Genomic DNA, 23,507 nt, shown 5'->3' with positions numbered 1-23,507 from the left:
CTTTCAAGTATACTTAATAACTAAGATGAATGTTAGATACACCGTAGACACACTCTAGAAATTCTTGTAAGCCACATACTTGCCCCAATGGTTTACCCACTTTGCTCATGGTTTACCCACTTCCCTAGCTCACCCTTTATTTATTCCATAAGGCTCATCTATTCTGAGTCTTTCCCTGACACTGTGAAATAGACTTAATTACTTCCTCCACCCTGCTTCAAAAACACTAATTATATTCATCATGGGGATTTACAGCTATGTATTTGCCAAACAGATATTTTGCCAAGATATCCCAGCTTATCAAAGGAACTTTATATTCTAAGTGCCTAGAAAGGGGCCAGGGTCTGTTCCTTCCTAAATTACATAAAATCTATTTTCCTTTTCAGGTGGGTTGATTATCTCCCCTACCTGACTCCCAAATGCAAACCTTGCTAATAATATTCATTTAAGGCAATATTTTTCTTGTTATTCCAGAGACTGACTTAGCCCAATCCAGATCTAACGGACCCTAACTAATTTCTTAGGGCCCAAAAATTGTTTTTGGAATAAATGTTAAGGTTCCACTGTGCTCTGTTCAAGTGCCATGTGTCGCAAATAGCACTGAAAATGGGAATAAAAACAATTATTAAGGTCAACTTAAAAGGTGTATTGTAGGGCTTCCCTGGTGGCGCAGTGGTTGAGAATCTGCCTGCTAATGCAGGGGACACGGGTTGGAGCCCTGGTCTGGGAGGATCCCACATGCCGCGGAGCAACTGGGTCCGTGAGCCACAACTACTGAGCCTGCGCGTCTGGAGCCTGTGCTCCACAACAGGAGAGGCCACGATAGTGAGAGGCCCACACACCGCGATGAAGAGTGGCCCCTGCTTGCCACAACTAGAGAAAGCCTTCGCACAGAAACGAAGACCCAACACAGCAAAAATAAATAAATTAATTAATTAAAAAAAAAAACCTCCTACCCCCAACATCTTCTTTAAAAAAAAAAAAAAAAGGTGTATTGTATGTGGACAAAAATAACCTTTTAATGTGGATCAGGACCTTAGGCAATTGACTGTGATGAGATTACCGACATGGAAGATAATGTTAAGACTACCCAACAATATGCTTATTTTTCCTCCAAAAGGGACAGTCTTCAAAAAGCTTTTTTCCTTGTCTGGCTTTAGGGTGGTTTCTTCCTCTCTCTAAATAAACAGATATTTATTTAACTATGACTTAGAATGTACATCTCAAGATGCAAAAGGGCAACACAGTGCCAAACATGAATGATGACCCACGATGACAGTCTCTTTGATAATGACTTTACTTGGAAAAACCTATTCTTCAATAAAAAAATTATTTTTTAATGTTGACTTTGTTCCCTTATGGCAACGTTGGAAAACACTGTAGCCCAACAGGAAATACAGACGAAAACAGAGCACACAAAAAAAGCCATTTTTAAAGCTCATGCCCGTCAAGTTTTCCACTTGGTATAAGTCGTATACAAAATCTTAGTCCAATGTGAACTCATGCTGTGAAAATTCTGTGGCACCCACCTCAGAAAATTCTGTTAAATACATAAACACTGCTGAAAAGAAAAGTTCTGGGCACTAGAAGTCAGACTCAAAGGGAAAATAAACCTGATTAAAAAGAAAATCCCAAGGAAAGTTATATAAGCACAGTGCAATAAGGTCATAAGCTTAACCGTCCTTCACTGTAATATCTGAAAGTAAATTGGCATTTTAGCGACCTGCTTTGGTCGTCTTTCTTTTTCTCAACTCACAGAGATGCAACAGAGTAAGAATGGCTTCACATGTATCTTACGAACCAACTCGCAAAGTGATAGGCATTACGGGGTAGGACACCTTTAAAAATGAGTATAATACTTTTTAATGGATTAAAAATGAACCCTATGAATTCCCTTGGACCACCTAAGGAGAAGGTTCTCCAGATAGGGTTTAAATGACATCCTTTTCTTACCACTGTGGAGCTCACCAATATCTCAGGGAACCTCACAAAGTAAATTTAAGCACAACTTGAAAATACTCTTTAAGAGCTTCACCCTAAATGACAACCTCCTCTGTTCTTTTCAGAGCAGAACCACAGCTTTTTGAGAAGTAAGGCTTTGATAGGGTTGTAATTATAAAGTGATAACTACACATTAAAATGATTCTTTTACCACTGGGTAGACTTTTAAAAACTCACGAGACATGGTCAAGTAATTCTTCTCAGCATCTAAAAAAATACCTATTCTAGCAGAGATATCTTTAAGGTTCTGAAAGCATAACCACTTATTCCATCACCCAAAATGATGAATAGAGAAACTTTTTCTAGAGATAACTTTTTCTGTCAGAAAGTTTAACATTTCTAAAGAAAAATCTTTTCTCTAAAATATATGTGGCTGGATAAAATAGATGGTTAATATCAACCCAATTGTATAATCCCATGGTCTGTGTAATCCCATTTTCTGTTCCTATATTGTAGAACAACATAAAGTGTTAACTTGTTATTTCTGCACTAGTTTAAACATGGCAGTGCCTTTCTGAATTCCAATCTGTGCCTAAACAAAATTATTCAGGTTAAAAATCTGAATCAGTGTTTATAGACAGAACATCCTCTACTCAGATGAACCAAGACTGGGGTATCTTGTCTTTCTAGCTCGGCATCTCTGAAGCATCTGACACTCAGCAGAGTTCAATGAAAGCTCGCTGGATAAGTGCAATACCACACTTGCCTTCTTTCATATAATTCTGTACCACTCTCGCTAACATTACAGAATCAGAGATTTATTCTCCTACCAACGGGTAACAGCTCTAAGAGCAAGGAACACACGGCTAATAGCTTTGGGGTCTACGTTCCCAGGAGTCTTTATAAATATGACTTGTCAGTAAATGGAGGGGAAAACAACAACAACAACGTTCTTACATTTCCTGAGATGTTAGCTCAGTTCCAAAGCTAGCTTGTAACTTCAAAAGTAGTTTTAGGCATTATATTTTATTATTGTGCATTGTTTCAACCATTAATCTTTTCTGTAGATGATAAATTAATACATTCAAGGACATATTTTTGAATCAAATTATTACATAGTAAACACTCAAAATACTTCTTGAAGAAAAGAATTAGGGGCAAAAGGAGGAAGGGGAAGAAGAGAAGAAAGAAGATTAATTATAATGAGGAGGAAGAGATAGAAGAATAAGAAAATGTCAGTAGACATGGAAGAAACTCCTGAAAAAATAAAGAAAATGACTGACTTTTGGTTTGGTAAAAACATGGTCTCAATAGATACTTCCAAACCTGACTAAAATTTCTAAGTGAGTTCTATAGTGAGTTGATTAAAATAAGAATATTTTTTCATGAGCCAAAGGATAGAATATGATACACTTGCAGTATCATACTCCATAATCCCCACATAGCCCCATGAAAGGCTCAGGTGAACTCCATCAATAGTTCAGCCAAGGCTTTGAGACAATTGAAGATACAGAGGAAGGCACTTCACATCTTAAATGCATTTGTTCAGATTCTTTAAATAAGTTCTGAACATGAAACATTTTGTTTGGTTTTTAAAAATGTAAGCTGATACCACTATTGATTGCTTTTCCTGTATGAACTCTTAAAAAAAGACATAGACACAGTAGAAACAGAAACAGTGGTGTACATAAATTATCTAATTCTCATAAAAATGCTGTAATTCTAAGATCTGTTTTCCAGAAGAAAAAGAAGTACTCCATATGTTTCTCTGACTATTTGGTCAAATGAACGAAGATTTTGACGAGGTAATCATATAAAGCAAAAATAATCTGAATGCATGTAAAATAGGCCTGTGGAAGGATATTCTTTTGTTTGTTTTTTGTTTTTTTTGCGGTACGCGGGCCTCTCACTGTTGTGGCCTCTCCCGTTGCGGGGCACAGGCTCCGGACGCCCAGGCTCAGCGGCCATGGCTCACGGGCCTAGCCGCTCCGCGGCATGTGGGATCTTCCCGGACCAGGGCACGAACCCGTGTCCCCTGCATCGGCAGGCGGACTCTCAACCACTGCGCCACCAGGGAAGCCTGGAAGTATATTCTTAAAATGGGAAGTATCTGCAGCTTAAAATTAGGTAACTATAACATAGTATTGGAATATTGAAATTGAAGTAAAATCCATATTTTTAATTAAAAAAATACACGTCAAAGGGTAAAATCTTTGGTAAAAATGTACGGAACTTCCAGCTATAAGATGAATAAGGCCTGAGGATCTAATGTAAAATATGGTGACTATAGTTGATAACACTGCATTATATAATTGACATCTGCTAAAAGAGTAGAACTTAAATGTTTTCACCAAAGGAAAAAAAAAAAAAAGATAAACATGTGAGGTGATGAATGTGTTACCTAACTAGATGATGGGACTCCTTACACACACACACACACACACACACACACACACACACACACAAATGAGAGAGAGAGAAAATCTTCATAGAAAGGAAATGGGACTGCCAAGGAAACTCTCAAATAGAAATGGACTAGGGCTTCCCTGGTGGCACAGTGGTCGAGAATCCACCTACCAATGCAGGGGACACGGGTTTGAGCCCTAGTCTGGGAAGATCCCACATACCGCAGAGCAACTAAGCCCATGCGCCACAACTACTGAGCCTGTGCTCTAGAGCCCGTGAGCCACAACTACTGAAGCCCTTGCGCCTAGAGCCTGTGCTCTGCAAGAAGAGAAGCCACTGCAATGAGATGCCCACGCACTGCAACGAAGAGTAGCCCTCCCTCGCCGCAACTAAAAAGAAAACCCGTGCGCAGCAACGAAGACCCAACACAGCCAAAAATAATAAATAAATAAATATATTAAAGAAAAAAAAGAAATGGACTAATCTTCTGTATCAATTCTATAACAAATAAAACTTGGGTAGAAAATATTTCTTTTATGAAAATAACTTATAAATAACATTGGTATTATTCTTACTCAGAAAATCTACCTTTGCATTTCCCTAATAAAACAAGATATACAAGAAATTGTGATAAACGTGCTATTTTTAGAAAAGAATGTTAAGTGGTGTTAAATATAGGGGAAAATATATTTTGACAAAAATAAAGTGGTATAATGTAGTCCCTTTAGGCTTACTGGATAGGTTCCTAGCTATTCTTGTTGCCAAGTACTGCCTAACTAAGGTAAGATAAATAATTATTATAGCTCCTAAATAGACAATTCTCAAATCCAATATCACCAATATTAGCAGACACAGCCATATTTATTACCTGTATTTCACAGGGAGTGTAGGTGTTAACAATACAAGCTACCTGCCTGAATATTTGTACATGTGTAGTTATACATATATACACATGTATATGAGATTCAATGAGATGACTTATCCAGTTCAAACAGACACAGACGAAAAACTAACACTGAAAACAGGACTTCTAACTCAACTTCACCATGCACAGGTATCACTGCTGATCTTGTTAAAATGCAGATTCTGATTCAGTAGATCTGAGGAGACCCAAGATGCTGCATTTCTAACAAACTCCCAGGGGATACCGATGCTGCTGGTCCCAAGCCCCACTTTGGGTAGAATGGAACTAACCCATTTCTCTTTAGACTGATACAAAATTAAGCCAAGTGGCAATGTATGTTTATACTCAGAACCTACCTAAAGTGAAGATTTCTAGAGAGGAAAAAAAAAAACTTTTGTGAGGCAATTTACAAACTCTTTCTATATACATTATTTTATTTATGCCTCTCACAAACTCTAGAAAATAGGTATCATCATCTTTATTCCTCAAATAAAATATTATCATAAACTTGGTCTTAAGCTCAGATTTATAATCACAAGTGTCCATTACCACCAGCCTAATGGACTGGCCATTGTCTGTGTAAAGTCCTACCAGGTACAAGGACTAATAAGTCCCCATTTGTTCTGGGGATATCCTCAAGGAAGAATCTTTGGGATCGCATGCCAATTGTTAAGGAAATTAATGACAAATTTCAAGCTCCCTGCTCCTGAATGACTTTTAATAAGGCTATAATTTCTCCTGCATCTTCACCATCCAATCCTTCCATTCAACTAGTAAAAGGACTAAATCTTGGATTATTATAATATACCTCCTAATATGTCTCCTTGTTCCCATTCCTCTGCCACTCCTCCCCTACAATCCTTGTCCTCTATGATTCAGATCAGGCCACTTGCCTGTTGAAAGCTCTCCAATGGCATCATACCCTACAAGTCAAATTCAGACACCTGGGGCCCCCCAAAATCTCACCCTATGTGGCTCTAACCTAATTGTGTACCACGCCCATTGCTCACTTTGCTTCAGCCATACTGATCTTCTTTTTGTTGCCTGAACACCCCAAACATCTTCTCATTTCAGAGCCCTTGTGCTTGCTTTTTCCTCTTGGAATCATCAGCCTCACGTGTGCTTACGAATGGCATCTTTGTGCAGTTCAAGACTCAGCTTACGAGGCACTTGTCTAGGTCTTTCCTGACTAGCTAACCTAAGATAGATTTCACTAGCTACTCTTTCATACCCTGCTTCATTTTGCCACCATCTGAAATAATCTTGTCCATTTATTTATTAATTAAAAAAATGTCTGTCTCACCCTGCTCCTGGCTCCTTCCTGTTCTGATACATAAGCTACCTGGGAACAGGGACGTTGGCACGTGGCACACAGTATTCAATAGTTAGTTTCTGAAGAAAGTATATGAAAAGGAACTTAACAGATGTGAGAACATGACTTATTCTGACTACAACAGGTCACTTTGGTATGTGGTCATCTAGGTATGTGGGGCCCATTCATTTTTCAGTGTGGTTTATTGGTTAAGAGCATGGAATCAGCATGGAACCAGATAGTCTGGTTGTACTATTTCCTAGCCCGATTAGTAAGTGTGGACAAATAACTTAATCTCTCTGTACCTTGGGTTGTGGTAAGGACTAAAGAGATGGTAAATACAGAGTGCTGAGAACAGCGTGTGGTCCATATTAAGTGTTCAATAAACACTGTATGATGTCTACATACGTCCAATCGCTAGTCCAGGGTGGGGAACCTGCGGGGCCCTTGGGGAAGGATGGAGCACCTCTTATTCACGGCAGGAAGGCTGGCAGAAGCACAGCACCCGGTTGTAGAGAGATCACTGACCAAATGGGACATCAGAGCTAGGTGGCTTGAAGTGACGACTGAGAGAAAGGGTACAAACCCATAAGGCTTGGATAGTCGGGGATGGCAGAAGCAAGGTTGGTAAATGGTGAAGATCACTCTTCAAAGATGTGAGGCTACTGACTGTAGACAAACACTCTCCTGGTTCCAGAGAGGTACTGCCAGGTGCACTGGGCCCATTTAGGGTATAGGCTGGGACAGTGGTGAGTATCTTAAACTACCTGTTTACATACTGAAAGAAGAGAGTGAGCCTTGCGTTTCTGCCCATGTATAATTTCTCTTTCAGCCTATTTCTTTTATTCATCATACAGCTTCCATTAGTTTTGTGCCTACTGTAATTCTGGGATATTTAATTCAGAGAAAAAAATAATCATAATTTCAGTGTTAAGGGCAGATGACCCAAAGTTTTAAATATTAATGCCCTGACCTCAAACAAAATAGGTATCGCCATAGCTAAGAGTCATATCTGACTATTAATAGTAGATGAAAAAAGAAAGAGTCACTTTTTATTCACAGATTCTGGGACAAGAATTTATAAAAATGCTAAACTGGATCATGTCAATGGCTCATACAACCACCAGAGTGTTTGGTCTTTGACGGTCACTCCCAAGGAAGTTTGCTAATGAGTCTGATAATTGTGCCTCTTGATGTCAGTCTCAGAGTGAGATGTCCTAGCATCAGCTATTTAGTTCTGTATCATATATTCTTCCATCTGTCTCTTCATTTCTAAATGGAGTTGTTCAATTAACTTGTAACCTCATCAGTTTTCTCAAATAGAAAGGAAGCCACGGAAGAAACCTGACTGGTATTAAACTCAATATATATCAAGCTGTAAATGGCGCTTAGAAATAATCATGTGTTGATGCATTTGCTCAGACCAAGTACATTCTGGACATGAGTCCCCCTGTTCAGCAGCTATTCTTAAAGAGACAATAACTGCCAATTTGAAAAAATAACTTTTAAAAATGTCAAAAACGACTCAAGAATTTTAGAAGATGAATTTCATTCTTTACTAGGAAGATGCTAGTGGTCAGTACGCTTTCTATTCTATTCCACAAATAACTGATTATATATAATAATCAAAATTTCTTTTATGACATTTGCCAATAATGGTCATCAAGAAAAGTCTACAGATTTTTGTCGAAACCTTTTGCCAATAGTTTTCAGAGATAACCACTTACGCTGATGAAAACATAAAAATGATGACTTTTCCAGAGCCCTATTTGCTTTCTAAGCACTTGAATATATATGACCTCATTTTACATTATAACAACCTTATGGGATATATAGAATCCGATGTCAGGTTTCCATTTGGCAAATAAAAGAACATGTACAGAGAGGTTGAGTATTCCTCAAAGTCACACAGCTGACTAATAGCAGGGCCAGAGGATGGGATTGCTGTCTCTTTCTCCAATTCAGTACATCAGACAATAATTCCTATATTTTGTGGCCAAGTAAAATTTCAAAAAACATTTCAAAGGGCCCAAATAGGGTTGTCAATTTTGTTATTTTTCCAGATAAAGAAAAAAATATATATAACTTCCACCTACTATTTCTATCATATCATAAAACTATCCTTTCTTTTATGACCCCAAAACAGGAAAAACATGATCTTAGAAAACGTGTATTTTTTCAAATTAATGACGTTTGCTTTATAAGAAAATTACTATTTTTTACATTTGTCCTCTCATTTTGCTGTGGACTGATGAAAACTCTTGTTGTGGTCTAGAACCAGTTCTTAGACCAATACTTGCAAACCATTTCCCTCTTTTGTGCTGCTTCAAAAGTCATCATAGCTCTTCCACATCTATGCCTTCTTGCATTTCACAGTCTTTAAGAAGAAATCAATAAGTGCTAAAAGTTTTTCCTTTTGAAAGATGCTGTTCCTCTACTGATACTGTAACAAGATTATTACTATCATAAATTTACATCACAAACACAGAGCTGTTGATTGACTGGATATAACTAGGCTGAGTGCTAGCAGGGAAGCAAGAAATGGAGAAGAAGCAACATGGTGCCCGCCACAATTACTTTTTTCCCCCACATTACAGTAAGAAGCAAGGGCAGGAAAAATGCTTTGTGCCTGCCTTCTCATTTCTCCACCCACTTTCAAATTCATCCAAGGAAATGAATCATGATGACTTCTGTCTAGCTGTGTGCCACATCTGTCTTTACCTCCACAAAGCCCACTCTTATTCCTCCTCTTAGACTTGGTTTTACAGTCTGTGAGAAGTTCCCAGGCTTTTATATATGTATTATAAAACATACAAATATCTAATTTTATAAAACTTCAGAGTTAATTTACCATTGTATTCTACTAAAAAGTCCAAAGGAACTGAGGTTGGTTTTGGGGACACTCTTAAATTCGCATTTTCCATGTTGATTGTATTGATAGTTTGACGTTACGTTTTAGTACACATCAAAGGAATAACTATCAAATCTTATAACCTTGATCAGTGCATGATCTTCCAGAACCTGTGATCCTCTTTGTTGATTTCCTTCAGCTTTGGGAGGGAGCTACATGAATGGTGTTGTGAAAGAGAAAAGGCAGCCCAATCAGCCAAATCAATTCCAAATGATTAATGATTTCTTTTATGAATGGCCAGTGATCAGTGTCATAGCAAGAATATCTCCAACCCAACCCAGTCCCCTGTGGAAAGAGGCTCACCGATGGGATGCTTTGTCAAAGAAGGTTCCCTGATGTTCAACAGGTATAGTGACACATTCCCCAAAGTAACACTTCTTAAAAATTCCTTTAACACAAATTTCAATCACAATACTTCTTTTTTCTATGAAAGATAAATGCCTGTATATCATCAAATGACCACACATTAATAATAATACTTATATTTATATAGTGTTTTATGGTGTATAAACTATTTTAACTTATGCTATCATTTCGTAGGAATATTCTGCAACAGACAGTATTATTTCCATTCTACTGAAGAAGAAACAGACTAAAAGAAGTTATGTGATTTGCTTAAGGTCACACAGACAAGGGCCAGAACCCAAGGCTGGTCCTTTGACCTCATGTTCAGGGCGCTGCTCGTTATAAACATTCTTTTTAAGGACAGTCACTTCTTAAGGTGAGCCCAAGGAATAAAAGAACAATTGAAAGCTGGCTTTTATTCCAATCAGGGCAGAATGCCAATCTATCAGTAACCTCAGAAAGAAGGGCTGCTCATACTATTAAAAAATCTGGGAGGGTTGATGATTTTCTTCAGTTTTCTCACCATTACTAAAATGCCAACGCCTTTTGTGCTCATTCTATTTGATTTCTTAGAATTCATCACATAAGCCAGCCAATATAGGATAGCCATGAATTCAAGCAAGGGAAACACTGGCCACTCATAAATCATTTGGAATCATTTTCATTATACCTGCTCTTACAAAATAAATATTACTTTTTGTAACACTAAATTAAAAAAAAATCAATGGAAATGTTGTTGACCACATATTTTTGTTGTCCATATACAGGGCAAGAGGTATCCACAAATATATAAAATAGATGATATGTAATCTATACTTTGCAAATAGCTAAATAATAAGAAACTGATAAGTATAAAGGGCTTAATGGATATTTATTTACTAGGTAAAAAAACACACTCATTGCGTGAAACCTCAATAAAGAAAAAGCATGTCTATTTTAAGTAGACTCGTCCTAGAAGTCAAAATAGGGCTGCGTTTTCTGAAATTAGTAACTAGTGTTAATTCAACCCAAAAGTTTGGACAGTATTAACTAACACATAATAAAATTATCATGACTTTTTTTCCCCATATCTGATTACAGGCTCTGTTCATGTTTAAAATATATATATATATATGGGATCATTAGGAATCATTTCCAACAGCAGGACAAACAAGCAAGGTAAACTTGGTATTTCTTCTCCTCTGGTTCACATCATTTAGACTGATTAAAATGTTAATTTTTACATACGTGAATAAACGTAAAGGAGCAAACAACTGGAGACAGCACCGTGTGCTAGCAATCATTGCGGGTGGGTAAACTGACAACATGTAACCGCATATTAAGACAAATGTAGAATTTAGACAAAGTATTCCATCTCTTTTCAGATGTATACTTTTAAACCTCAGGAACTGTTTTCAGTAGATGTCATGCCTTTTAACTTGAAAAAAGATAAGCGCAAATAAGCTCCCAATTGTCTCCCCAATATGTAAACCACATCTCGGGCTGCTGTCTCTGCTACTCCTTTGAAGTTTCCCTGAAATGTCATGTGTTGTGAAGACTGCTGTGCATAAGCAAGACTATTTGCTCACTCTCAGAATTCTTACCGGTTTCCACTGCTATTTGGTACCCAGCCTCTAGTCTCCGAGATGACCTTTCCAGCCTCTCTGTGTTATCGAGCAGATGTGCCCTCTGAAAAAGAAAAAGGGAAAAAAATCACACAGTCGTCTACAACGTTCTTTTTTTGCCTTAAAAAAAATAATGCCGTCGTATGCCCTCACATTTCAGGGGGTGGGGGGGAATCACAACCCATTATAGATAATTTTTAGCAAGTCTTCCTTTATACAAACCACTACAATGAACAGATTTTTCAGTCAATCGTGTATGGACCATCCACTTTTTTGTTTTATAAGGCAGATTCATGTCGTATGTGGCCACAATGAATCTTACTCCAAAACACTGAGAAAGGTATGAAAACCAGAACCAACTGGATCTTTACTGTTTCAGCAGAAGTAGATTTATGAGATATCTGCATAGATCTATGATCCCTATTTTGTATTTATTTTTTATAAAATTCAATCATTTAAAAAAACTCACTTGTTCCTTTGATTCCTACACATAGTAATTTATAAACAGAAACTTTATTTTTAAGAGAATGCCTCTCAATTTAGATGTACAGCAAGATGCCATATAGAACAACGTATGCTACTAAAACAGAATACTAAACAGCAGTTCTAGTTCTAAGACCACTCGGGGCAACCACTAAGAAACAAGAGACACATGTTTCCCCCATGCACACAGATGTACAAAATTGTGGATTTATTCCCAAATATTCCCAGACATATGGCACTAGGCTGAAAGTGAATTTCTGACACATAGTGTTTTAGACTGTGAACTAAAATGATAATACTTATATATACGCTTTTCTATTACATTTGATGGGGGAAATTAGAGAATTTTCCCCAAACCCTCAGCCTCTAAACTTTCTTTTCTACATTAAGGCTGATTTTCTTTTCTTTTCTTTTTTAAAGCATAATGATCATACACTAGATCATATTCAGGTTTATAAAACATATTAACAAGCTAATCATAGCTGTGAATGGATAAGAATGTGTGCATGCCCATGGGAATGTGTGTGTGTGCGCGCGCATATGTGTGTATAGATGCATGTATATCTGGATACTTAGAAATATAAGAATATGTGTAACTGTATATTTGCGTGTATGTACATGCACACATGTATTTGTATAAATTAGTACTTTCCCCTTCAAATCAGTTTTGGTATTTGGTCAAAAAGAAAGAAAAAAATGCAGCCTTAACTCCAACTTTGTGTTGTTGACAGATGTCATTTAAAATCGAAGAAATGCTTTCTAATAATAATAAAAAAGGAGGTGCCACACATATTATCTGAGTGGCTGTCGAGCGAAACGATCCACCTTGCTCTAATGAGCCCCCATGGATCTTGGAGATGCAAGCTGTATTGACATGCACACTTAAGCTAATACACCTAGACCAGTGCCTCCAAGCTCTAGCAGCCAGGGATGCTGACAGAATATCTCGCTCCCATCTTCAAAGAAAGGAAGTGATTAGTATGTTATCATTACCATTCAAAACGTGATTTCCTTATTCCCTCCCGGCATAGGTGACACATCTGAGATGCGGCCAGACGTTGGAGGCAGCTAAAGCCACATCAAAGCTTTCCTTGAAATTTTTTTTGGGGGGAAGTGCTGGGGGGAGTGGGGGGAAGAATCATTAAAACAATGCATTTAGAACAGAGAGATAGGACCTGATGTGAAGGTCAGGAAAGCTGCAACAACAGTCTATAATAATTAATAGAGTCGTCTACTATACAGTGGAGAAATTAAGAGAAAAACTGCTCCCCCACCCCCCCGACGCCGGAAAAAAAAAAGTGCTAAATAAATAAAAGGGAGGAAGGAAAGCACATGCCATGAAAACGCAAAATCACTCAAGGCTGTAATTGAGAAAAAGAAAAGCAAGGGGAGCTTTATGTGTTCGGCATTTATGACTATTTTTAAATAAAATTAAACACTTTACTCAGCTTGTCAAATACAGTTTTCTTATTTCTAATTCTCACTACATGCAGGTTTTGGGAGTGGGGATTGCTCTTCCCTTCTTTGAATATTGTTTTCTATCTTAACAAAGGACTTGATTTCAAATTGGTGATTCTCTAAAAAGATAATCAGATTTGTGATATCAAGAGTAAATGTGAATTTTAATCCAGAATAACAGAACAAAGATTTTTGGTTCATTTTCATATTGGATGAAATCCCTAAACTAAAAGAAAATATTTAGCTACTGTAGATTAAAAAAAAAAAAATCAAAGCTCAATACTGAAAATGCACAGTCTAATTATATGATAATATAAAATTCAGGAAACAAAGTGTTTAAATGTAGAATGATTTTTGAGATTCCACGAAAGGGAGTCAAATCAGCTTATTCAGTATATGGCTATAATAGAGAGCAAAATTTCTAAGAGAACATTTTATAAAAAAAAAAAAGTATATTCCTAAATAATGGAATAAAGGTATATTCCTAAATAACTCTTCGTCAGGACAGTTCAATTCTACCAGAGCAAATCTGCACACAAGAGGACTACCAGTTTACCAGCAGCTTTCCAGCAGGACCTCACTTTGTATTTTGGAACCTCTTCACTTAAGTCAAGCTAAAATCAAGTTCTTGTAACAGCTGTGCTATTTACATCGTCCCCTTAGTTGTGCATTGCCCTGGCCTCTGAAAATGAAAGGAAACGCACTACAGTAGCAACTGATGCTTCCAACTTGCCCCCACACTCCATCCCAAACTCATTCTCTCGCCCTCTTCTCAGCCCTTTTCAAAGCAGGTAAGTGAAGCTGTGCAGAAGCTTCAGACACAGCTCCACTTGTGTGAGGAGCTGTGCAACATGGAGAGCTGGAGATGCAGGATTCAAACAGAGAGCTCGGCATAGCCAACACCAGTTCAGCTCCCTATGCACTACCAGCCTGCCTCCAAGGATGCTGTTTCCAGAACTGAGCCCCAAAAGAGCATCATAAGGAACGGATGGGGCATACTTTGTTTCCAAACACAACGAAACATCCTATTTTGAAGCAGAGGAGTGTTTGTCTTCTTAGGATAGATACAAGGAAGAAATCTGGGGTACATTCACTGTTTGATTACTCTGAGAATCCTGGCTGAGAAACAATCACTTTGGAGCAAACAATTTACCAACACAGTGTCATCACTGCAACCTATTCTATAAATATCAATGCTGTACCCATATCAAAGACTGTAAAAAGAATATTTCAGAGTATACTATTCTGTTAGTTGAGTGATCTAACTCTTCCAAGTACAATTCCATTTCAGGTTACAGTTTTGGAAACATGCATTCCAGACACATAACTGATAAAACTGTTGCTATAGGCACAACAAAGGAATTAAGCCATAAAACGATGATGAAACATATTTTAAAAGAAATGCAGATGTGATGTTTTCAGCTTATAGAATTAAGATTACTAAATCCATACAATTCAGCTTAAAACTAAATCTTCTGTCAACGATGCTGATGGTACTAAGGCACAAGGGTTTATTAATTATATTCACTGCTAAATTCAGGGCCAAGAGCTTCATGTAGTTTCTTCATACAGTGGTTTTCAAGTCTATTGTTGGTTGCATTAACATTTGAAAATTCAGATTCTTCACCTAAGCCTGAGTATATGCGAACACATACAAGCAGTCTGTCTTGCAGAAGAATAATGTTGACATATCACTCACATCAAAACTGCGATTGATAATATTCATTTAGTATATACAACTGCTTCCACGCAGGGAAGATTAAAAAAAACACAAAAAGGTTGTAGGGTGAGGGTTTTGTGTATTTTCACCCTTCATTTTATATATCATTATTACTTCTACTGAGAAGACATCACTAATGCATCTTAAATCAGAAGAGTTGTTGAAAACCACTCTCTACAAACCTCTAAATTAGCATTCACATCACCTAGAGAATCTTGACATACCAATTAAAAAAAACTTCTGGGAAAATCTCAATCAATGCAGCCAATCTAAACTTGAAAATAATTCACAGGACTCTGATTATTATAAGCAATTAGACAATTTTTAAATTGCAATATGGGCCATTATTTTATGCCCTAATATAAAAGTAACAAAATTCAATCCCACTAAGTAAAAAATATTACTACTCTATTTCTGAAAAGAGCAAAGCATATTTGATAAGTATGGTCTAATTTAAAAAAACATACAGAATCATTCAGCATCCCTCATTGATACAGGGATAAAATTTCAACATTGTTATAAATATTTGCTTGGCCACAAAAAAAAGTCTGAAGCTGCATTATGAAACAGACCAGCAAACTCAGAAAAGTGAGAACTCACTTGGGCTCTATTTCCTACAAAAAGGAAAGTGTTTAACAATGAGGAGAGCTTTAGCTATTCTTAGGTATCTGTGTACACAGACTAGTAGGGTGTTTATAACATACGTGTGTTTCCTCAAAAGGATAATAGATTCATGATATCTAATGGTGAACCTAAGAATTTTGGTTGAGAGAAAGGAGTTTTTTTAAAAACAGGTTTTAGTAAAATAAATCAGAATGTCAGGAAAAAATGTTTAATCACATTGACTTCCTTGAGAAACCAATATGAATAAAACAAAAGTGAAGTCAATCTACATTAAAACTATGCTTGGGTATAGTTTTAAGATATTCCTTTATTTTTCCTCCCTTTTTTGGTCTTTAAAATCTGAATTTTCTTCCAAAGCTGGCAAACAACAATGATCACCGTGATAAGCATCATTAGGATGTACTTGTTTTTTTTAAAGATAGCAGAGAACATTTCTAGCAATATAATCAATACTTTTGCTATGTGTAGATCTTCCTGAAAAAACAAACCCAAAGATTTTACTTCAGATTTAGAAACTCAATTTTATAGGGAAAAGCAGAATTTTTTTTTTTTAAAGCAAGCTAGGAAGTACTCACCTCTTCACGTAATTTTATCAACTGCAACATGAATGCACAAAAAAAAAAGATAAAAAGGAGAGAAATGGCAGGAAAGAAAGATCAGTTGTGTGACAGGATACAGAATTAACATTGACAATTTATCTGTTTACATGTTTAGCATTTAAAAATCACAGACAAACACATTAAAAGAACCTAAACATAGACTACATGCAGAGTTTTTTGAACGAATAAAGATCACTTTCTCACACTGTCACATTAAACAAAGAGAATAGTGTGAAATTCTCTTTTAAAGTACATCTAAGACACCATCATGAAATAAAGGGGAATGACTTCATAGAAGTCTATATTATAAAGAAAGAAAACAAGTTTACTGTTCTTTTCTTCTAAGAATGTACCACTGAAGAGGTTTTGTATTTACAAGTTTTCAGGATGTTTCTCTATTTTGAATCTTGACAACTGCTTTCAGGTTTTACCTCCAAATGAAAATGATTAATAGTTCATGCTTTGGTCCCAATAAGTATTTTAAAACAACAAACTGTTATGCTAATGTCATACTTGTAACCACTCTAGTAATAGGATCACCCTTGGAAGTAACATTATTTTAATAGGGAATAAAGCATGCCAGGATAGATAATACTTAGGACGCAGTATCAGAAAATATTTCACCATCCTTAGAAATACTGCGTATATCAGAGTTGATTTCTAGGTTTTTGTTTTGCTTAAGAGGCTACTGAAATCACACGGTGCTTTTATTTTTGAAGTTTCTTCACTTTTCAATTTTATTCATCTTGTAAACTGGGCCATTTCAAAGCAATGAGCTCTCTCACTTCATTTGTACTGCGGTCTCTTTTCACCGAAGTCAAATCCCAAACCACTCTTCACCTGTTAGTAAACTCTTCTATAATAACATTTTGATTCTCCTCTGTAGAATATTCATTTGTCTTAAATATAACAGATAAAACAAGTTGTTTAACTCTTTAGAAACTAGAAAATGGATATAACCATATATCTGGTTCACTCTTTGTGTGTGTGTGTGGAAGAGAGAGAGACAGAGAGACAGAGACAGAGATAGTACTGTATTCTAAACCACAAATATCATTGTATAGTTGAGGTGTCTGCCATAGTTTCCACAATGAATAGAAACTGAAACCTATGCTGTAAGAGACTATAAACCACATTCTAAGTCTGAAATTTGCATCCTCAGCAATTCAGGTCTACAACTGATAATTTTTAAGCATCCAAATATCTGTAACATCTGTTATAACACTTGACATATGCAGGCCAATAAATTAAACTATTGCTTTGGGAGAAACATGCCATGAATTGCTCACTATAAGTCTTTCTAAAAGTATCATGTTTACGATAACCCAGATTTCTCAATGCTTAATGCTGTTTTTGTCTCCAATTCAAGGAAGGCAATATGTATTCCAGCTTACTGTTATTTCATGTGTTATTTGAAAAGTATTTCAAGTACAAAAGAATGAGATTTCAAATCTGTTATGAAACTTATAAAAAGGGTACAGAGTCTATTACATAATACCTCAGTGCACTTACTGAAAAAGAAACTTTTAATGTCATTCTTCCAAAAATATATATGAAGTTGTCATTACTTGTAATTAATACACTCATTATCTCAGCAACCACTGAGTGTATGAGTCAAGCATTTCATCATTTCATGTGAAAAGTTACAATTCTTCCCCAGAAGAAGTAAAATTCTAAACTAAGATACCTGGCCTATTGTATATCGGAATCTTTCTCTTTGCTATCCAAACATCATGGGAGAAAAAGGCAAACATTAATTCTCAGAAAGAGCTGATCTTGGAATTGATCGCACAGCTATTTCTTCTTTCCGGGGGCACCATTCTTCAGTTGACTATGATACTTAAAGGGCCAAAGTTTAAAACTACTCTTCAGCAATAGAGACCATTTGGGCCATACCACCCTGCCATAATCAATGAGTGTTTAAAAATGCTACCCATTTGTTTTTTCAATAGGTTCCAAACAAAAAAGGTTCTATCTTGTTTGTGCTGCATGGCTGCACCCCAGCTTTACACAGGATTTGGAGCTAAGCTAGGTAATGGGAGGGTTTTTAATCTTTATCTTTTTTTTTTTTTTTAGTTCGAGAGTTTTCACTCAAGTAAACAAAAGATGGTCTATTTTTGAAAATTAACAATGCTTAGACTAGACTGAAAGTAGTGATTTCGTATTTTATCGAGTTACTAGCTCCGTTATAGGCGACATGAAAGCGTGCCATGCCACCATGTTGAGTTATGATAATCAACATCTTTTTTGAAACAAAGGTTTTCCCCCAATGCAGAATTTGATACAGGAGGTAATCTGTTCCTTTGTGGGCTGAAAAAATCTGGTTTACGCTGGTTTGAACCAGTGGAATCTCTTGTGGTTAAGCCTTCTGCTGTGACTAAAATCAAAACTGCACGGCAGAGCATGTGAGGGTTCATGCGCGCGCGCCTCTGTATGCGAGGGGTGTCACGTGACTCCCAGAACTACCGAATTTTTTTTTTAAAGCTGATAACGCGACTGCCGTCTCTGTCCGCATACAGATAACGAATAAATGCTGAACTCTATTAAACGCCCTTTACACATTATCGTGGGTCGAACACACAATTTTCTGAACTTATGATGACAGTCTATTTATTCTGCTATAAACCCTCAGCACGTAACGAACAGATTTGTGCCTGGTAATGATCTGCTCTGTCAGGGCTATATGAAATGATACCGACCTTCTTTAGATCTCGGGGAATTAAATTGACCGACTTCACCCCCTGGTCTGTAGCTGAAGTTTGACACACTTTATGCACAGCAAGCCCAAATCAGAACTTAAGAGAACCTCGCATTAAAAAATTAAGCAATCATATCTGCTGAATATTGCTTTACCACAAAAATTTCCACACGTTTAGAAATATCCTACTCTTTATATCTTTTTTTGAACCTTCTATTTAGGATTTACTCAAATTTCATTTGTTCAGATTTATTCATTGATCAATGTAATTTTGCATATGGAAACTGAGACACTATTAGGTTTCAAAATGGGGAACATTTGCCCCATTATCATACTCCACTATGAAGGGGGTTTAATTCTGTAAGATTCTTTTTTTTTTTTTCCTTTTTGAGAACCGTTTTCATGAAACTAAATTGAGTTAACAATTATTTAAGTTTTCACTCTAAATACAGCTTCACTACATTTCAAGAACTCTTTCTAAAAATTAAAATGTCACATGCAATGGAAAATTTGATATGTTAAAATAACAGAATGATAATGCCTAAGACAATAGTCCTTGGAAAGACCCAACAATACACGAATGTGCAAAGTAGGTAATTTTGTCCCTTCTCTGTAAATTACGGATGAGCTATATTTGATTGCATGCAATGGATATAATAGAAATGAATTTATACAAAGCAGTTAATTTGGAATTAAATAAAAATGTGTACTGTATAAAGGACATTAAAATGCATTTGAAAATTCTCAATTTTTGAAATTTTAACAATTGTAATCATGGCAAACATGTTTACATATTTAAGAGTAAATTAATATACTTTATAGTTAATTGGCAGATCATAATTATGTATATTAACAGCCAGGTTTCAGATGCCTAAAAAATGCATTATAAATTGGCAGAATGAGAAATAAGAGCTATGGCATTCACATTTGTCTGAATCCATAAAGAAGTCACTACAGGGAGGATGTGGATATTGCATCAAAAATAACTAAATAGCTAGTACTTAGTTCACTTTATCTATTTGCAGCCTTTGCTATTAATTCTTTATCCTTTTCCTTTTCTGACCTATAATTTTAAAAAATTGATATATATCCCAATTTTAGTTAAACAAATCTTGCCATTTTTGTCTCATTCTGTTTACCTCTAAGTTTTCCCTCTATTGTTAAAAGTTTATCATACATATCACATGGCCAAAAAGTTCTGAAAATCAAGTTCTCAACAATTAACTTGAAAATAAACTTATCTGTGTGCAGAAAATATATTTTTCTATAATTTACAGGTGATCCTACCCAGAAAAAGCTGTCTTCTCGGCCACTGAGCTACAAAAATTAAAATGAAGAGTCAAATCTTTTCTTCCTTTAAAGAAAATACTTCTGTTTTGATTCCATAGTCTGAATGAATACTGATGCAGAATAAAGAGTTATTCTCAAGTGACCATTCCTGGTTAAGGATATGTTATAGTTTTAGGGATTTTAATTCCTATATTATGATAAAGAGCCTCAAAAATGAAACATAAAGGCTTCATTATGATATGGAAATTTTGCTACATTTGGTAACAAAATATCCAAAAAGTTAAGTGTCGTCTCTTTGAACTTTCGAATCTGATTCAAATTTTAGACTGAAAAGTTCACATAAGTAATAATCTAACACTTCCACAGTCTCATGAGTATAATTCATCATATACTCTATTTATTGAAGTGATAGCTCCTTACAACTAAACTTCAGGCTCTCCAAGCACTTTCAGAATTTTTAAGTTTGATTTACACAAGTCCAGGGGAAATCTCTGAGTAATCACTTTAAAGTGACAGGAATATAATTTGAGAAATTCAGAAAAGATGAACTCAATCTATTTTTGTGGAATATTTTTCTTTAGGCATTAAAAAATATCATTCTTATATGTATATAAGGCAAATGTTCTAGGCACATAAAACGTCCATTAAGAGAAGGGAACATGCTTCAAAAAAAAAAAAAGGATCCCTGTCACAGTACTACAACATCCATTACAATAAAGGAGTCTGAGTTAGAAACACCCCCTTCCTTTCTATTTCCTCTATATTAGGCAGTAGTTTCAAATGACGGAAAGATCTGTAGCTTTTTAAAGAACTGACATGGGGACTTTGCATTCCCTTTTTTTTTTTTTTGCAAAAAAATATAGTATTTTTGCAGTAAAGATAGAAAATAAAACTATGATTGATTCACTCAAGAGGTATGAGCAATCTAAATCTCACTTAAAATAGGAAGAAAAAATGTTTTGCTCTCATCCTGACATTATTTAATCTATTACATGTAAAACTCTTTTATCACATCACGCTTTTGTGTTTAATGTGCTCCATTTTTTTTTTTCCCTTAGCTATTCTCACATTTCAATCAGGGAAGCTGAAATCCCAAGTCAAATTTTAATATGTTTACATGTCTGAACTCAAGCTGATAACATCCAAATAGTGGAGGAGGTAAGATCTTCCCCAAAACAAACACAATCAGCTCAGTGATTCCTCTCCTTTTTGGGGGGTGGACAGATGAGGGCCTTAATCACATAAGCAACAACCCTGTTTACAATATTAACATTTTAGTGGATAGTAATATAATTTCAGCATATATAAACTTATATTCTACTTGAAATGGTAAATACTATTATGAATTTTTATAATGAATATCAATATATTATGTTTTAGTATCTTATTAAAATTTTGGTGTACTCAATGAATGGTTTATGTTCATTTTTATTTAGAGAGTAGAGACTTTTACTAGACTTGCCAAGGTAACATTAATAAACACGTTCAGGTCTTATTTCTGAAGTTCCCTATCATTTACTTTCTTTAAAAGTGTCAAAGAGAAACTGGGACTGTTTGAGACATTTTAAAAATCATCTCTACTCTGAGGTTCTTGAAACATTTTTTTAAAGTCATATATATTATCTACATGAATTCACGAAATCTGCAGTATTAATTCAAAGAAAGAAGTGGGACATTAATTAGACTCATGACACTACTGTGTGATCCAGTGAGAACTGACAACCAAGTTGTAAGGCCTCTTTAAGAAGAAATTATATCTTAATTTTTTTGCCTGTGCAGATCTTAAACTGTGAAGTCTTTTCCTTTTCTTATTACTACTTCTACCACTATCATCATCATCATCTTCATTATTTGACAGGGGCAGGACCTTTATGTGAGTATCCAAGTTCCACACTGGTGCTTACAATTTGCATTTTGGTGAATGTATTTTTAAGAAGCTACACAATAGGAGACTGAGCTGCCCTGTAGAATTTTGAAAGCTTACTTTCATTTGTTTTGCTGCAAGTGTTGATTTAATTATACTGCATTATTATCAAAGCTGCATTATGTACTTTTTTATTCCTTTTACATGTGTTTGAGGTGAGGACCTTGGCTTTGTCTGCAAACAGTGTGTTTCAAGTTATTCCTTAAGTACTAAATAATAAAGAAAAGAGAAGAAAAGATTTTTTAAAAAGATAGCAGACAGTGATCACAAGGTAAAGGGTTAAATGTAAGATCTCCAAGAAACATTTTGAAGTTGATTAAGACTCCAGCTTTGCATTAAACAGTATCGCTTCCACATGAGTTGCTGCTAATACTGTTACGGAGCAGCTTGAGAGCCCAGTGTGCCAGTGACCTCCTTCACCCTCCAGCCACCCACCGGGCCTTCCTGATTAGCATTCTACCTGGTTCTCTGAGGAATTCCCATCATCCCCTAGGAGCTCATTCCGTACTTCGTCACTGTAGGCAATCCGTGACCTTTTCTATAAAACAAAACAAAAAGGGAGAGAGCAAGATGAACGTTAGAATGTAAAGGCTTCGAAGCATTATTGGTATCAACGCTGATCATCTCAAACCTCGAGAGCCCCCTAATGGAAACCTATTTGCTCAAATGTGCAAACCAAAGTTGTGCAAAGTTCTTGAACTTGAGGTGTTTAATGTAAATTAGAAGTTTTTTCAAATGCCAGTAATGGAAGAAAACTCTGCATTGTGTTAAGTACTCTATTAATATTCACAAACGGATCAGAATTGATATGTTATTCCATGCAGAGTCATTCAAATCAGACCACAAAGCTAAAGGAAATACAACTATATAGCTGTATATCTGCAACACTCACCAGATTGTAATTAAAACAAAAGTATATGGAGGTCTTTAATATTGTGGCAGGAAATGGACTCTACAATATAGGTTTTTTAAAATCTCTAATTCTAGGATAATATAATATCTCCAACTGTACACTGGAATGCCTGGAAAATAGCATATCCCTATTTCTTTCATTATTGTGATGTTACTAACCAGAATTTAAAAGCACGTGCCGTTTCCAAACAATAATTTAAATGTCTCCAAGTCCTCTATAAAAATGGCCTAAGGAAAAGCAGTGGGAGTGTGTGTATGTGTGCATCTGGTAAAACAAATTAAATTTCCCAACCCCAGTAAATAAAGGCAAGTAGGCTGTGAGCCAGCTTTTCACAATTCCAATAAATAAAGACAAGCAGGCTATGGATCGATTTTT

The 23,507-nt window shown here is 35.9% G+C and overlaps 1 protein-coding gene across 4 annotated transcripts in view; it reads right to left on the bottom strand.

The window, feature by feature from the left end:
• Window positions 1-23,507, bottom strand: part of VTI1A (vesicle transport through interaction with t-SNAREs 1A) — a 357,901-nt gene that overhangs the window by 266,090 nt on the left and 68,304 nt on the right. For 2 of the 4 annotated variants that reach the window (XM_082673252.1, XM_082673250.1), the window contains exons 4-6: window positions 22,680-22,757; window positions 16,284-16,304; window positions 11,403-11,487 (exon numbers count right to left, since the gene is read on the bottom strand). In XM_082673252.1, the coding sequence (XP_082529378.1) occupies window positions 11,403-11,487; window positions 16,284-16,304; window positions 22,680-22,757 (184 nt within the window). The remainder of the gene's footprint in view (window positions 1-11,402; window positions 11,488-16,283; window positions 16,305-22,679; window positions 22,758-23,507) is intronic. The other 2 variants (XM_082673253.1, XM_082673251.1) reach the window with 1 other exon arrangement.

This window comes from Grampus griseus (assembly GCF_964374135.1).
Source record: "Grampus griseus genome assembly, chromosome: 16".
Taxonomy (NCBI): Eukaryota; Metazoa; Chordata; class Mammalia; order Artiodactyla; family Delphinidae; genus Grampus; species Grampus griseus.
The sequence above is the reverse complement of the archived record's forward strand: the minus strand, read 5'-3'. Positions and strand labels throughout refer to the sequence as shown.